The sequence below is a fragment of the Physcomitrium patens genome, chromosome 6 (assembly GCF_059467195.1).
Source record: "Physcomitrium patens ecotype Gransden chromosome 6, ASM5946719v1, whole genome shotgun sequence".
Taxonomy (NCBI): domain Eukaryota; kingdom Viridiplantae; phylum Streptophyta; class Bryopsida; order Funariales; family Funariaceae; genus Physcomitrium; species Physcomitrium patens.
Window position 1 is genome coordinate 11,578,710 of NC_143415.1, and position 17,562 is coordinate 11,596,271.

The 17,562-nt window shown below is 32.2% G+C and overlaps 1 protein-coding gene across 5 annotated transcripts; it reads right to left on the reverse strand.

The window, feature by feature from the left end:
- Positions 1–3,289: 3,289 nt before the first annotated feature.
- Positions 3,290–10,153, reverse strand: LOC112283453 (phosphatidylinositol/phosphatidylcholine transfer protein SFH12). 5 transcript variants are annotated; one of them, XM_090251254.1, is made up of 16 exons: positions 9,838–9,955; positions 8,985–9,063; positions 8,421–8,586; positions 7,925–8,234; positions 7,336–7,435; positions 6,608–6,874; positions 6,371–6,448; positions 6,167–6,268; positions 5,877–5,926; positions 5,558–5,657; positions 5,272–5,367; positions 4,875–4,979; positions 4,665–4,728; positions 4,225–4,541; positions 4,009–4,083; positions 3,290–3,840 (listed from the first exon to the last, which is right to left on the reverse strand). In XM_090251254.1, exons 3-16 carry the CDS (start codon positions 8,437–8,439, stop codon positions 3,811–3,813), a joined length of 1,713 nt encoding a protein of 570 aa, XP_090107380.1. In that variant the 5' UTR covers positions 8,440–8,586; positions 8,985–9,063; positions 9,838–9,955; the 3' UTR covers positions 3,290–3,810. The 5 variants fall into 5 exon arrangements, with proteins under 5 accessions (XP_090107380.1, XP_024377878.1, XP_024377873.1 ...); XM_024522110.3 differs by lacking the exon at positions 8,985–9,063 and having other exon boundaries at positions 3,290–3,834; positions 9,838–10,153; XM_024522105.2 differs by lacking the exon at positions 8,985–9,063 and having other exon boundaries at positions 9,838–10,153.
- Between the last annotated feature and the right edge of the window lie 7,409 nt (positions 10,154–17,562).

The window sequence follows — 17,562 nt, forward strand, 5'->3', positions numbered from 1 at the left end:
TATGTGGAAGGAATCTACCTTACACTTTGTGCTCTAATTGAGAGGTGGTATACAATTTTTTATAAAGATGCTAAAGAAGAAGATTATTCTTAATGTTAAGGGCTTTGATACTATTGATAATATGGAGACAAAGATTTAAGACAAGAAAGATATTTTTTCAAACAAACAAAGATAGATCTTAGTAGACAAGAAATTAAAGAATTGTTATATATTTAATGGTAATAATATTCAAAAAGAATTCATGCTCTACTTTGTTTTGTAATTAAAGAGTGATCTTTAGATTTCTTTTTAAATTTCTAGAGTATATTCATCTAACACATCTTTGAAACTGTATAATAATATTTCTTGTCATATTTAATTAAATATTATTGCAACCTGAGTATATTAGGTGATTAATGAGTAGATGTTATATTATAGTATTGTTTGCAATACTTTAAACATATCAAATATAAATGTCTAAGTTGTTTTTTATGTCACAGTCATTGTTTTTTAAAACTACTAGTTAACAATATATTAGTATCTTTATTAGTTAACAATATATTAGTTAACAATATATTAATTAACAATATATTATAGAATTAAAGGTAAATAGAGAAATTGTGACAAAACTAAGAGTTGCCACAAGAGTGCCAAACTTCTCTATAGTACTTGATTAAGAGTGAGCTTGCACAAAGCAAAGAAGCCTTCTACTTGCCTATCTTTCCATCATGAGAAATTTGCTACAAAGCTATCTCTAGGTTGCCATGAGCCTATGATCCCATATACTATACAAACTTATACATTATGCAAAGAGATAACACTAGAAAATATATCTATATCTATATATATATATATGGTATCAATTATATTCACAACATAATTGGTGTTTAATCAATGATAACTTGAATTAAGGTCTTTGATATGTATATGTAATTTTTTTATTCATGTTCATTTAGTAGGTGGTTATTGATTAAGTTTGGTGAAGTATAGATGATGGAGGTTATGAAAAACAAGAATGATTGAGAAATATTAACTATACTTAATTTTTTTAGAGATATTTTTATAGTTTGTTATATTTTTATTCTATTTTATTTTTAAGATAATCCAAATTAGAAGTTTTAAAATATTTTGTGAAAGTTTTATTTATTTTTATCAAATATAGATGGTGAATTTTTTATTAGCTTTATATTGAATAGAATTTCAAATAGTCATTAATAAAAAAATTAAAATAATATAAAAAATTATTAAATTGTCTAAAAATAAAATAACTCATTTAGTATTATATTTTATTATAATTTAAATATTAGAAAGTATTTGTCAATAATATATAAGGTAATTTTTTGAAGATGGCTTTAGTCTTGCTTTAAAAGACAATATATTTAGTAGTGTTTAGTTGAATTGCATAGAAGGGATAAGATGGCTTTTTGTTACAATATAATTTTTATGTTTTTAATTTGTGAAAAGTACAATTTTACAAAGAAAGATAAGAAACCTATATAAATATTATCTAAAAAGATTTTTTTTTTGTTTTCTTAGTTCTTACCATTCTATAACACAAATAATTTTTTTTTTTTATATATATATATATATATATATATATATAGTTTTATGTAACTATTTTAAAAACATCTTTGTGATTGTTATATTTATGTAAGTTAAGACCACTATATTTCATTAAAAATAAGAAACATGATTGGAAACAATTAATCAAATCTTGATCATATAATAATTGAATCTAATGCAATTTTTTTAAAAAAAACTTAAAGTCTGATATTAAAAATGATAAGATAATATAAAATTTGTGCAATTACTAAGAATATATTGTGTGAAAATAAATTATTATAATAGTAAAACTTTATTCCAAAAAAATTAGTCATCTTGAAATAAAATGTTTTTGAAAAACATTTTCCAAATAATTATTCTATTAAAACAATAGTCTTTATATAAGCATGGTTTTTTAGTCAACATAAAAATTATATACGTAAATTAATATAAGAAATTCTATATTTCAGGAATTTTTGTTAGGTACTATAGTTATTACTAAGTGACTTCGAAGATACTTCTTAGTTCTTTGGTAGCATCATAAGGAAATTATCACTTTGTGTAAGATATCATCAAGCTTTTAAAGACCATTGAGAGAACATTTATTCTTTTTTTTTTTTTTTTTTCAATACTATTCATCAGATTCATCAAGCTTTGTTTACTTGTAACACTAAATAAAGTTGTAAAGAGTATTATAGTTCTATGAAATAATATATAATTGAAATATAATATATATTACTACAAACAACAATAAAGATGCACAAGATTGACATATTTTGCGGTTTAATGTCCAAAAATATTAAGACATTTATTCAAAACCAAAATATGCATTGAACAGATTACATCTTAAATGGTTTCATTATAGTTGGTAAGGTCAAAAAATTACATTTGTAAAGTTTCCTGGCTGTAACTATTAAATCTTGTGACAAGAATAGAATTTATTTGTACATGATTTAACATTTTTTTAACAAAACATTGATGTATACTTGTTTTGTTGTAAATTTTGTTGATAATTGTAAATTTTTGATGGAAATGTGCAAAACAAAAGGGTTGCACATATATTTCATATATCGTTTCCCTTTCAGTAACAACCTAATTATTACTGTTGACATTTTGATTAATAAATTAAAGTGTTATTATTTTATTGCAGAATTGCATTATAGTAATATTAAGCGTTGCGTTTAATAACAAGAGTAAATTATAAAAAGTAGATACTGCACTCTTTGTTTTCGATTTTGTCAACAATAATTAGCCAAAAGAACGTAGCAATGATGATTAATCAAGCTGCTAGTGGATGGATATAGCCAATGACATGCATATCTGGTGAAACATGTTTTACAGCCAACATACCTAAATACATACCACTGAATTTAGTTAGATTAGACCCTTGTCAATATCAAGTGATGTGCAATGCATCAACTTTATTAGCTTCTTGATTGTTAGTACAAATTGCTTACTAACCCTGCATGCACAACCGCAATCAAGAAATAGATTTGCAAGCTACCGATTAAGTTCAGTGATTCGCGTTGGGCATTGCCTATTTACGTACATTCGACATTGGAGGTGGGCCCAAATTTCACAAAGTAATTAATACCTTAAATACTACAGAATTAGCACTCTTGCAGGCATCATGAATATATATATATATATATATATATATATATTCATACTCACCTGTAAAGTGATGGTTAAATTTACAGAAATGATATAAGTGCTGTGAAATGCGTGTGCACTAATTTCTACGAAATCACGAGCTGAGTCAAGAGAATGGAGTAATACCCCCTGTTAAAGCAAGGGCTATTGGTTGTAAATCAAGAGCCACATTGGGAACTTCCAAAGAGTCACGTACTAGTGTAAATTATTTCTATTCTGCTCGATGCAGATAATTCACTTTCACCTGCCCAGTATCAGGCTACTTTAAAAATATTTTCAGTAAACCCAGGAGTCTATGCGAGTCCACATAGACCAGTGGATAAAGCCATGGTAGTGGAACTGAATGCGGTAGCCCATCGACGCAGCCATGTGATCGACAGTTCTTCAAAGCATATAACTGCTGTGGCTACTTCATTACCTGAAACAGCAACAATATTCTCTTCTATAGTGCTGATTGAGTCTACTGTCAGACTCTTACTGTATTCGAGCAGTTGGCTGCTTCTTCAAATCAACAACGAACAACTTGTGGTTGCTCCAGGTTGGCTGCAAACGATTGAAAGGACACATGCAATCCGCAACATCGTATGCTCATAGTAGATAAAACCGTTGTATTGTAGGTGCAGAAGAGTTGCGAAATCACCAACAATAGAAGATTGGCTTCTGTTTCTAAAAGGCACCCAGTAAATGTAAGTTAGTGTACACATATCACCGGCCTGGCCATGGTCGTTAAAATCTTATAGACACATGAAAGTAGGATGATTGTTGGTCAAGCCTTTTGAAATCAGAACTTGTGAATAAAGGACAAAGAAATCTGCTGTATTACAAAATCCTTACCATCTTCCGGTACTCTCCCATTTGTTCAATTGCTACTATAAGGTCCTGTTGCTTCGCAATTATCTCCTTGATGTCCTGAATGGGCATTCATGAAGTACCGGGATTTACTTAAAAAATTGCCAACCACATATTAATTGCTTCGTGCACAAAAATTGGAGCCTCATTAAGAAGAAAGAACACTCTAACAAGTACAATCAACATGTAAACAAATCTAACCTTTTTTGTTTCTGCAAGCTCTGCTTCAAGACATTTGATCCTCTCTGCAGAGGGATCCACAGTATGTTTCTTACTGGCCAAACTACACGTTGAGGATAACATGGTGACTTCACCCTCAAGCCGTGCCACACGATTGGAAATAAGACAGGATAATCTCGCAAACTCGTCTGCCTTCATCCAGTCCTGTGAATCCTTCACTTGTGACTTGCTTGATACTAGGCGGTAAGGTAGACTCAAACAATCCAGGACGGCCAAGAACAGAGACCACAACGTTGACCAAGCGCTTGTGCCTGTCGTCCATACAAGTCCAGAAGTTCCTGCATCCCGATCAAACTCAAACAACAATCCGGGTTACTACCGCCAACTTCACATCCAAAGATTCTTTTTCAAAAATCAAGTCAACAATCCTAACTCGGAATAAACAGGAGCAAAGATGATACCGTTAAAAGTTGGACTCTCATCCTTTCTACTAAATCCACCGGTGGGTTCTCCATTCCCTAATCTCTGCAAACAACAATCAACAAATTGTTTCACTTTGCCACACACACACACACACACAAACTTATATACAGAAGAAAAAGAAAGCGATAGTGCAAACCTATGTCTCAAACATTGAGTTCCCAAGACTTCAAAGTGGAATGTAGGCATACCTGTTCTTTCACAGGTGACACTTTAAGATTAGGATGAGTCACACTCTTCTCCCCTACATCTGCGAAAAAATCTTCATGTGCTTCGTCAACTTCATGCCCAACTTCCTAAACATCAACAAGCAACCTCAAACTTCGCGACCAAGTAACATAGAGAATCTATGACTCGAGAAGCAGCTCACTCTAAATCACCACATTATTAACATCAATGCAATTCTTGGAAGTAAGATCAACCGAGAAATAGCAGGATATTGAGCAAGATCTTCATCGACCTAAATCCATTTCTTACACTGGCCATATCCTTTCATGTATATCATGTCCTGCCTCAATACGTGCTGAAATAATCATAAAGCAAACTACCAACGAAGAGACAGATTACATGCTTTGAGTGTGGTAATACCCTCTTTATGTCCTCAAATCGACAAGAATCAGCAAAATCTGTTGCAGAAGAGACGCTATCTCGTGCACCTTTTCCTTGAGCTGCCGCTAATACAACCTGCAGATTACAACATAGTTGTGCGGCGACAATGAGTTGTGTGTGCTTGGATTGCGCTAAGTACACAAGATCCATAGATTCTGAAAACCCATGCAATGGAAACTTGTTAGAGTTTCTCATTACCATAATGTCATACCAAGGAATGTCGAAGCCTGAACTATAATAGCAAATAAGCGTAGTGCCAATTTACCTTCAATATATCCGGATCCTTCCAAGGACCCATATCAGACTGCATACATCCACCTTCTGCTGGGCATGTGCAGGTTCCACCCAGAAAATCAGGCAAATTACTGTTGCAAGCAGACACTTCCAACGGTCAGTGAAACGTCAATAAAATGTCAACTTTAAGGTAGCAAATGCTCAAAAGCAGGTATACAGCGATTAAAACAAAAAGATAATAGATTTTGTGAAAAGTCAAACCATTGCACACAGATTAATAACTTAAATCTCATACTACACACCTTCCTAAAGAAACTACCAAGAACATCAACACTGCTGAGGTTTGCTACCTTTCATCAACAATCTCCAGCAGTTTCTTCTGGTAGTTATTGCCAATGACCTGCCAAAACAAGGACTCACACAACTAAAAACTCAGTTCATCAAAAGTCCATTGATGTTCAAAGTACAACATATACAGAGCTTGCTCGCCAGATGCAAAATAAATCCAATCTAGATAGGTGCATCACTCAGCCAAATCGAACAAACGCGTGGGAGTTCAAATATTAAACTTTCCAATACAATTCTCAAGATTCACCTAAGATGAGGAAAGTCTCGAGGTAACAAATGATAGACACTATACATGTATTTTTGCTGCTGTATGAGGATCCAGGAAGCCCTTTATAGTGCCCCAAAGCATTTTGAAGCCCGGTCCGGCATTCACAATGAATAACTGCGCCAACGTCTGCATTGCAACAAACTCATTAAAAAAAAATTAGTGTCGTTCATTTGTCTTCTGGTTCGCCACGTAAGACACTCAAATTCCAGATCAGGGATGCACACGTACCTCGGGATAATTTTCGCTATCAACTTTCTGAATGGCAACGATCAAGTCTCGGGCAGGTTTACAGAAATTCTTCAGACCCTGCATTACGAAAACTGTTTCATTAAAATAAACTAAAAAATGACGGATACAAATTATAGGCAACAAGATATTTTTATCATTATGTTTCTATTTTGACATGAGTAATCAATGGAACGAGAGATCACATTGCATTCTTATGTCGACAGGTGAACGATTTACCACTCCAGCTACATCGAGAATGGTAGTGGTGGTGTCAATGTGGCGGTTGGCTGCAACAGAGCATGCTGGAAACTTCAAGTTTAGTAGCTTTTCAAACTCCTGTACGTGGTATTTCAGATACCTATCAAGTGTAGTAACTTCCATCAAATTCTGTGCATGGATTTTTCCAATTCTTTCAATGTACACAGGCCTGCCTTCTTTATCCACCCCATGATACCCTTGAGGATAGTAATTCCTCACTTTGTCAATTTCTGTAAATTTGAAGTCCTGAACGAACGAATCACAACTTGCGAATAAGAATCGTGATATAAAGAGACAATATATGCCCCCTCACATAAATCAGTATGTACTGGTGTCGAAGCACGTATCACCGAAGAACGGATGAACAAGTATTACAGAATTGTCCAAAACCTTGAAAGAGCAGTAGTACTTGTACCCTACCAACTACACTCTTTCAGCAAATACACGTTCCTGATAGATTTGACCATGATGATTTTAGATGACCACTCGCACTGACTAGATGCGGAGTGCCTTGCCAATCGCCATTGCAGTATAACCAGACCATCCCTATAAATTACATCTAAACTAACATGTCGCAGTTATATTCGCTAGATCAGAGTTAGGTAACAACTTACGAAGTCGTTGCTACAAACAATTCAAATGAGCTTACAACGAATACAAGTTTCATACAAACCCTCCAAGTCAATAGAAAAGCATTTAATACAAACCTCATCAATTGTATCTGTCCCAAACTCCATGCGCCAAGCTAACATGTTTTTCCACATCTCTGCTGCTTTCTTGACATCATATTTTCTTGCCTTGATAAACCTGAAAATATGAAACGAGTTTAATAATGCTTCATGATAAGACAACAGTACAAGTGCATTGAGCGTAGACAGTAAGCCACCTGTAACACCCGATCCTTCGGGGTTCCAAGACAGAAATGGATGGAATCGTAATATTTAAGCTTTTTTGAACAGCAACCCTTCCAATTGTAAAAGGACAATACTAAATGGGTAGATCAAAAGCTTCACAACACCTCGTCACTATGACTCACACCTATGCCGAAGAGAAACAGTTCTTGCCAGAATCTATATGGCCTCAAATTATACACATATTAATGAAACGGTTTCAATCAAGTTCGAATTTAGATGTGTATTTTCACTAACGAGAATCAAAAACCCTTTTCATTGACCTTGTTTGACATTTTCCACAGTAATTAGGAACATACCTGCCAACTCAGACGCAATTTGCGTGGTTTCTAGCCTCGATTCAAGTGAGAGCAGGCTATCAAGAAGTGAATATTGGAGCACTCACCTCAAAAGAACGTGGTAATCATCATGGAGCTCAGGTAGTAGATTTCGGGTAATAAGATCCCTGCGAAATTCTTCGACAGCTTGCTGGTCCTTCACATCACGTACATCTTCGATCGGCAGAGATAAGTTTTTCGATCTATGAAAACCACCTCCGCGCCGCCTTTTGAGAGAATTACGTAATTTGGAGGTACCAATAATGGCACGAATGGCTCCAAATTTTGCTTTGCTCCCGCTGCCTCGCGGCGTTTCACAATCAACATTATTGGCCGATGCCGTGAGCTCCGAATGCGTGCACCGACTCCCATTCAATTCTAGATACGCACGGAATAGACCATGAATAAAGAAGACGCGTTTTCTTATTTTTCTTTACATGCATGCTGGAGAAGCTAACAGAAAATCACGAACACTTGATAGTAATTCTCATCAGATACGCTATGAGTTTCCCACGCCAACCACCTATTTGCGTGTAGGTAAACAGGAATAGACACGATACTAACCTTGACTGTAAGCCCCCATGATGACCTGTTATATATAAACTACAGAACCCCACATCCCAGACTCCCAATTACTTCCGCAAAGATATTTGTCCAGGAAATTGATGTCATGACGGAGACACCCCAGCGCTGCCACGAATACTTCGACCTGGTGTGCGAAGCAAGTGCCCTGATCACACCAAAACAATTTAAATGATAGTTAAGATAGATTTCATATTGATACGTATCGTGTTCACGAAGTCTTAGAAAGATCAAACGCATCTGTACACAGGTAAATTCCTGTGAAGGGAAAAGTGGTTGGGTCTCACATTGCCATTACGACAAATTCAGATATGGATAAGTTATCTATTCCACATTTTTTAAATTCCGAAAACTCAAGTCTCATGACCAAGTTTCTCCAACAACGCAATCATGACCATGTTCCTAAATTATTTTCCAAATGAAGCTCACGAGGTTTGAGATCTACACAACAACTTCAGAAGAACCTTTTATTTTAACATACGTCAGCGCTAATGTGGAGGCGAAGCAGTAGGTAAAGAATGAGTCAAGTGAGCAAAAAGCACGTACATTGCGAAATGCTCCCATCCGTAGAATTGGACAATCCTAACTGAATTACTTTTCATAATGGTTTTTGTAAATATCCTACCTATCCAAATTTCAAAACAAAAAAAGTTAAACATACGATATTATATTTCACTATCACAAATTCCAGCCAGATTCTGACAATCCTCACCTAGTTTCCCATCTCGTAAACAAAACAAAAGCTCAAGAAAACACTACAAGCAGCCCACTGCCTTCCTCATTCAATTCAAGGCGACAATAATCTTTAACCCGCTCCCTTACATCCTCAAACCCTGGAATCCCGCATGTCCAGCGCATTGCCTTCACTAACACTTCCAACCACGACCCTCACCCTTCCACCACCGCTGCCCCCTTTCATAACTTCATTCTACAAAAATGCTCGCCCTCAATTAAATTACCTTAAAGTCATCACCACCGCACCATGCCAATAATGCCACTGACATCCTCTCGTCACCACAGATCGCACCCTCATCTCTACACCACTCTACTCTCCTCTCCTTTTCCTTCCCACCCTCCGGAAACGTTACAACCAACTCCACACCCTGAGATCACGATCGCTCCCTCAAGGCGGAGGACTACAAAAACGAATCGTCGCAATGCGCAGAGATCCGGTTCCGAATCCAAAGTGTCTGCCACAAAGAAGAAGAAGAAGAAGAAGAAGAAGAAGAAGAAAAGCATCACAATAAAACTTGCTACCACACAAACTCACCCTGACACACCCTCGAGGTGATAACGAACGCGAGGGAGGGCGCCCCAGAAACCTCAAAACAGCAACAACAACAACAACAACAACATCATCCGATCTGTGTGTAGAGCAACAGCGAGGGAGGCAGCCAACCTGACAGCCTTCGCCACATATCGAATCCAAGCCCAAGCCCAAGCCCAAGCCAAGCCCGCAACGAGACACACTGGTCAATCGAAGGCTAACGGGACACGCTGCGCCTCGCAATCGCTTTTAAGGACAAAAGGACGGGACAGACAGCGACCGACTCATTTTCGTCCGTCCTTCCGTCAGTCTGTCCTACTCCGCGAGGAGGACGAGGAGGTTCCTAATTGGATTCGAATCCCAGTTCTCTCTCTCTCTCTCGCTCGCTCTCTCTGTCTCGCATGTTTTCTGGCAAATATGGTAAAAACACAACGCCGTTGCGACGAATAAAACCAAATCTTGCAGGCGCCTCTTCTTCTCCTTCTCCCTCTCAGTCTGCTTCTTCTTTGTCGCGACTTCCCCTCCCTCCACCTCATGGGCCTGGTGGTGGTGGTGGGTGGTGGTTCCGGCAGTGGCAGCGTAGCAACCAGGTGGACGCGCATGGCTCTCCACTTGGCATCATCCCCTCCTCGGGGTGCTGAGGTGGCAGAGTCACTGGAAATGTGCTGGCACCCCCCTGTTGCGAGGAGGAGGGGATGGGAGGGGGGGGGTTGTGCTTTTGGTGGGGTGTAGGATAATATTGTCACTTGAATGGTGCCTGCTTGCTTGCTTGAATGCATGAATAAGGAGGGGGAGGAGAGGCCTGGAGGAGGGGGTTTGTTTGTTTGTGTTGTTTGATTGATTGTTTGTCTATTGGTTAGTTTGTTTGGTTGGTTGGGTTGGTTCACCACCTCTTTATTGCCTATGTGTGTCCCTCCCCCCCCCCCAACCTCTTTCCCTCTCCCTTCCACCCCCATTCATTCATTCATTCATTCATTCCCTTTCTTGTTCCAGTGTGAGCCCACTGCTAGTTGTGGGTAAATTGGGCACCCAATAATTAATGCACATACATGCATACATAAAACTTGTAGAACATCTAATCATCATCAACATGCACTACTACTTTGCATGAGAACCATGGTACTCACTCAGTCATCTATCTACTAACACTACCACCACCACCACCACTCATCTTTCCTTCTTGCATGTTTGTAAATGTGAACAAGGGCTCTTCTTCCTCTTCATCATGCAGTTAGTTGCCTTCAACGCATGCAACATGGCAAGTAGTAAAAACCCTCACATTATGCCCAAAGGTATGTATGTATGTATGTATGTATGTATAACCAAGGGGAAAAAAAAGCATTGCTTGGTCTTGAAAAAGTGCTTAAGAGAGTGAGAGTGAGTGAGTTGAGTCAGTTGAGTGAGTGAGCAATTCAATAGTGTGCGCCAGGATTGACTGGCATGGGAACAGAGTGGGGAACTACTTGTTCCCCTCCTTGCTTGTTCTCCTCCCCTTTCCTTTTTCTTTTTCCTTTTTCCTTTCTGTGTGATTTCACTGTGTGTTTCTGTTTGGGAGATTGTTTCAATCATGGAGCCAGCAGTGCCCCTCTTGTGTGCCATGGAGGGTGTTCCCATTGACTACCCTTTTTTTAATTTTTAATTTATTTTTGTTTCTGTTACTATTGTTTTTTTATAACAAAAAAATGGCAATATGGAAAATCATTTGGTGTGCAGCCATGATGTTGGGTCCATTCAGGGACCTGAGCCCTGTCCCTGTTCAAGAAATAAAATAATAATAATAATAATAATAAAAGTCTTCTAGTGTTGCTTGGGCTGTTGCCACTTGCCACATTGGATCTCATTCAGACCACACCAATAGTGTTGGAAAAAATTCAGAAAGTGACTTTAACTGGGCATTCTCAGCTTTGGTTGCAAGCACCCAGTAACACTTGGATGTTTTTAACTCACCTGTTAAATCTTACACTTATTTATTTATTATGCCTTATTTCTGTACACATCTCTTTGTTTAAATCAATAAATATATAAATATAATATAAAATTACAAAAAATAAACCATCTTTGTGGGAAATTGGTGAAATGTGTGCTTGGGGATGATGCTATGATAAAGGAAACACTTTCTCTATCTACTTTTTTCCTTTTCCATGTTGTTCTATTGTTCATGATGTTTTGAATGTTGAACAAAATTGCACAGGTGGTGTGAACAATTCATTGATAATGAGTAAATGGTTTGAATAGATGCTGTTGTGGACATTTGTTAATATTGCACCACTCTTTCTGTACAAAAAGAAATCCAAACTTGTTCTGATTACATGCTAAATCAAATATGTTTGCTACCTTGAATTAGTGGTGTTGGATTTGACAGGAAGAAGTGATGGTTCTTGAGGTATTTTAGGACTGTAAAAGTCTCAAAAAAAGAAGCAGAGAATCTCTGTTGACAAAACTATATATTGTTGAAATCCAGCCAATTTGATGTGGTTTTTGGTGGAAATGATCTAACCATTTCATAGTCAAAGTTGTAGTATGAAATGATTGAACTTTATGCTTTGAAAATACAACCACATTTTAGTTTCAGTTTAAACACACAAATACGAGTCTATATATAGACTTTTTTTTTTTAAGTAATTCCTGTATCACAAGATCATTGTGGTACAACATATTTACAGTTACTTTTTTAAAACTCAAACAACCAAAGTGCAGAATTCAAATAAAATAAAGTGTTTAAAAATTATTAATTATATTTTTACTTAAAACTTTTGAAAAATTATTCTCAGATATCTGCTAACAATTGTGCATATATATATATATATATATATATAATTCTTAATGAACTCTTGCCAATATTATTCCTATATTCTATCAATGTATTATGTTTTTTTTAATTCTTTTGGAAATTGAAACTAAATGAATATTCAAATGAACTAGGTCATCCTCTAATTATATTTTTCCTAAAGAATTTTTTCATACAAATTTCGATAACGAAATTGAACAATATTTATGGTATGAATTTCAAGTTTGCTTTTGAAATCCTAAACCTGAATACCTCTAAATGAAACACATAATATTCAATTGAATTGATGTCATGAAAATCATTAAACCAACCAACAACTAAGCTAGCAATAATTTCTTAAAATAACAAGATATTAAGGTGGGATGTTTGCAAGTTTCTAAAAACCACATATAAGTTTCTACTAGGTTTTAAGTTTTTTCATATTATTTTAAATATTTTTTTTTTCTATTTCTAGGTTGAAAAGATTGTCTCAATGTGAACCATTAATTTCAAAATTTGTAAAATTAAGTTTGGGTTTCTTTTTTCTTTTTTTCTTTTATTTAAAAATCAATCGAGAAAAATATTTTTTTGTATCTACAGATACATTTTTATAGCCTGCATTTTTTATACATAGAATTATTTGACATACTAGTAATGTAAATTCATCTGTCTCATTATTTATATTTTATCCTTATTGCTGTAAGTTTTAGGCTTAAATGTTTTTAAAACAAATCCTACATGTATGAATTAGATTAGACTTATATATATATTGAAATTTATGATTCTTCAAATCAAGATATCAAATTTAAATATTTTAGTTCATATTAGAATTTTATACATTAAGATTGTTGCTCATTCCATAATTGAACCTTTATTTTTCTAGATTCATTTAAGATCAACATATACATATATATATATATATATATATATATATTTAATAGTTTTAAGTAAAAATACTTAATGTAAATTTTATTATGAACAAAATATTATATATATATATTTGATAATATTTTTTATTTAATTTTTGATAATATTTTTTATTAGTTTAAACATATCAATTTGCATCTTAATCCTAATAATTATGAAAAATATAAATTTATTTTTTATATATGAAAATATTTTTAGTAATATTTGACATGACTTCTTAATTCTTTTTGTTACATCACTTCTTAAGATTAGACCTATTGCAAATTTTGAGAAACAAATTTATTCATGCTATATGATAAATAATTGTATTTTCTCTTATCTTTTTACTTTAAGACCTATGACTTAATTTTTTAAATGTAAAGACAACCAAATAAGATTTTTTATTTTTTAATTTTAATAAAATTAATCAAAGAAAAGAATTTGTGATTACTTATCTTTTTTTAACATTCATAAAGATCATATAAGAATTCAAAAAAATAGATTGTAATTTTTGGTTTAATTTTCTAAATATAATATTACTTTAAAATATAATATAAAAATCTTAGGTATATGAATAATTTAAAAATAAGAATTTAAATTAGAAATTAAATATTTTTAATTTTTAAAATAGCTTATCTTGTATTATTATTATTATTATTATTATTATATAAATGCAGTATAACAAATATTTTAATGTATTTATATAAAAAATAAATAAAAATAACCTTTTTATATTAAAGATATATTTGATTTTTTTGAGTATATATGTATATATATATATATATATATACTCACACACACATATATTTATATTAGAGCCCTCTTTTCTCATCAGATAAAAAAATAATAAAAAAATAAATTTTAATATCTTATAATTATAAAAATATTAATATTTAACTATTTTATTATAAACAATATTTGTAGTATATTTCAAGAATTCAATATTGTTAAAAATTATTATAATGCTGTATTTGGATTTTATATTTAATAATGTAAAATATAATTTTTCATGAAAGAATACAATCTTTGGCAAATAGAGTCCTAAGATAGAGATTGATTGACCTTGAGATTTCTCAATTGTCATGGAAAAAAGGAGGTTGACTTAAAAAATATCTTTCCTATAATTTGAAAAAAAGTTTGGCATCAATTAGTTTCAAAGTTATTTGGAGAATAAAGACTTTTTTTCTTCCTTGAACATTAATTATAACTTTAAAAATAATAATACATAGGATAAAAGGATCTACAATAAGTTATTTTTTATTGCATATTCTTCTTGCCATATTTTGTAACACAATTATTAGAGCTCTAATCTTCAACATTAATGAATGAATTGGCATGTTTTTTTATGAAAAAATTATTAAGACACTCGATTGGATAAATTACATTATTTATATTATCATTATAGAAAATTGAATCTGCAAAAAGAAACTGTATTTTTTCATTAAAAAAATTTGTAAGCTTTGAAGATTAAGCGTATTAATACATAGATTCATAGTAAATAAAATTGTGTAATCTATAATGTATTTCTAATCATTGGCATGGTTGGCAATATTGCCATAGATTTTTTTAATTAACTAACCAAAAATTTTGTAAGTAACAATTCTTTAAAGAATATAGATTGTATTTTTTTTTCCTATATCTTAATAAATAACTTCTTTTTCTTTGCCAATGCAAAGCAAATATTCTGCAAAGGATCTCTTTTCTTCTCTTTTTTGTCTATTAGCTTCGTGCAATCTTACATTAGTTGTAAGTTACATTTTTATATATAAATAGTTATAAAAAAGAAAACTTCAATCTCATATTATCAATTTATGTTTTTGTTCTATAATAGAGAATTAACAATATTTCTTAAAGATTCTAGCCAAATACAAATAGCTTTATATCAAATGGCTGAACAATAGCAATTATGTCATGTAACAAACTATTCACAACTTCATAGACTTTTTTAGTTAATGGAGCTTCATCTTATATTAGCATCTTAGCAAAGTTAATCAATCTTTTTAGTTTTGATTCTTTTGTAATGCTATAATTTGCATGGTCATTGAGATTGAATAAGATTTTAAAAGTAGAATGAGATATTTTTTTACTTAAGAGTAATAATTTTGTAATATAAAAAAAAACAAGAAGTATGGCAATTTTTTTTGTTTTATTCTAAAATAGATTTTTTTTTGAAAAAAAATATTTTTATATTATTAGAGATATTAATAAAAAACTTCTTTTTTTATAATTGATTTTTTAAATAATAATAACTATATTATACACAATTTATTGCTTATCATTTAATAATAAAATACTATATACAACAATCTTCACTTCAATCGGATTATATGACTTATGGCTTGTAAATAATTGGCCATCTTGAGTAAGTATAAATGATTAGCAATCTCTCCATCTAAATAAATTATAATTTTAAATTTAATTAAAAAATTCTATTATTATAAAAATTATGACTAAATATTTAAGGCAACTTTGACAATGGCAATAAAAAAAATTGTAATAATAATTCCTTATTACAAACACAAATGACAAATAAAGTCTTTAATTTTAAGAGAAACATATGTATCTTTTAAGATTTGTAATATTTAAAGGATTTAAAAAATAAAATATAGAAAAAATTCTTATTTTAATATAATTTATAATTATTTTTTATTAATATTATTTATTATACAAAGCCACTTTTTATTATCTTTTACATAGCTACAAGCATTGATTATGTCTTGAAATAAAAGGTAGAGCATATGAATAAATATTTGTAGATATTGACAAGCATAAGGACCTTGAATGTAGAGTAATAGCAAGTACAAGTAGTATTGTTTCTTTTAACATAGTTGCAATTATACATTTTTTGTACAACTATGTTTCTACCATGATTTCTTTTGTTATAGTATTTTTCCTTCTATGTGTAGTGCTTTAGAATTTTTTTAGTATAAAAGGATTTTGGTTATGTGTCACAGACATACATATTTATTTACATAAGAAATATTAGATAGAAAATAAATGTAGGTAGATTTGATATTATCTTGTGGCAAAGCTTCTTAAAAGCTTCAAAGATGCGTATTAGACTTTATATGTGTTTGTAGTTGATTCGTAGGTTAGAAACTTGGCCAACAAATTAGTCACATGTTGCACATATTAATAGCTTCTAGAACAAGTTAACTATGTAGTACACATATAGGAAACTTATCTTATAAGTTAGATACATGTCTTGCAAGTTAGATACATATAAGTGGTTCTATAGAATGTTGTGATCTAGCTTCTAATTAAATAATATATATAAGAGCAAGAATGAAGCTTTCTTCACTCTTATTAACATACTTTTTAAATTTTTAGCCTTATTTTAAGTCTTTTTAGTCTTTTTATCTTTGGTAATAGCCATTCTAATTTAATATTATATCATCCTTGAGTAATTCTTTAGTCTTTTAGAGTGATACAAAAGTATATTGATCTTTTAGATCTTTGAGATTTATATTTTTGATAATTTGGCAAGAGTGCTAAGTTATTATTCTTGTTTATTTTTTAAAAAAAGAGAATAGATTATCGCACTTCTATTTTTGTATTCCAAAGGTTCTGGACTATCTACCTTTGAACTAATATTTATTTTTTTATTATTGATTTTTCTCTTAAAGAGAGTAAATTATCTCTTTTTGTGGAAATTTTGATTGAATATTAGAGGTTGTAGATTACTTTCTTTTAATTTTATTTTTAGATTTGTTTGAATTGTTTACGGAAGAAAAAATTATAGATGCTACTTTCAATAGAAGTAAAAATAGATTTGTAATTCTTATAGATTTTCACAAGCTTATCAATATTTTAAAAATAAAAATTTCATGTATTCCTAATGTGAATTATAGAAGCACTATTTCTATGCCTGTAGAAAAAGTCAATAATAGAATTCAAAGACTATTAAAAAATTAAATAATTGAGTGAAGCAAGTTGATCAAGTTCACAATTAAATCCAAAAAGCCTTGCCACTAGTAATATGAGGTAGGCAAAGATAAGTATGCTGGAGAAGTTTGATGGAATAAGATCAAAGTTTTGAAGGTTTCTACAATATGTGAAGCTGTCACGGATATACAAATTATTACCTACAAGACTCGATAAAAGTATGTAAAAGTAGATAAAAGTAGGTTAATTGTATAATATCTTCTAGAAAAGCTTCCTAGAAGCTTCATAGACGCTGCTTT

Excerpts from the sequence above, each read along its gene's own strand:
- LOC112283453 (XM_024522105.2), bottom strand. Across the intron at positions 4,084-4,224 it reads AGCTTGCAGAAACAAAAAAG|GACATCAAGGAGATAATTGC; the intron begins GTTAGATTTGTT and ends ATGCCCATTCAG. Across the intron at positions 3,841-4,008 it reads TGGGAGAGTACCGGAAGATG|AAACAGAAGCCAATCTTCTA; the intron begins GTAAGGATTTTG and ends GGTGCCTTTTAG.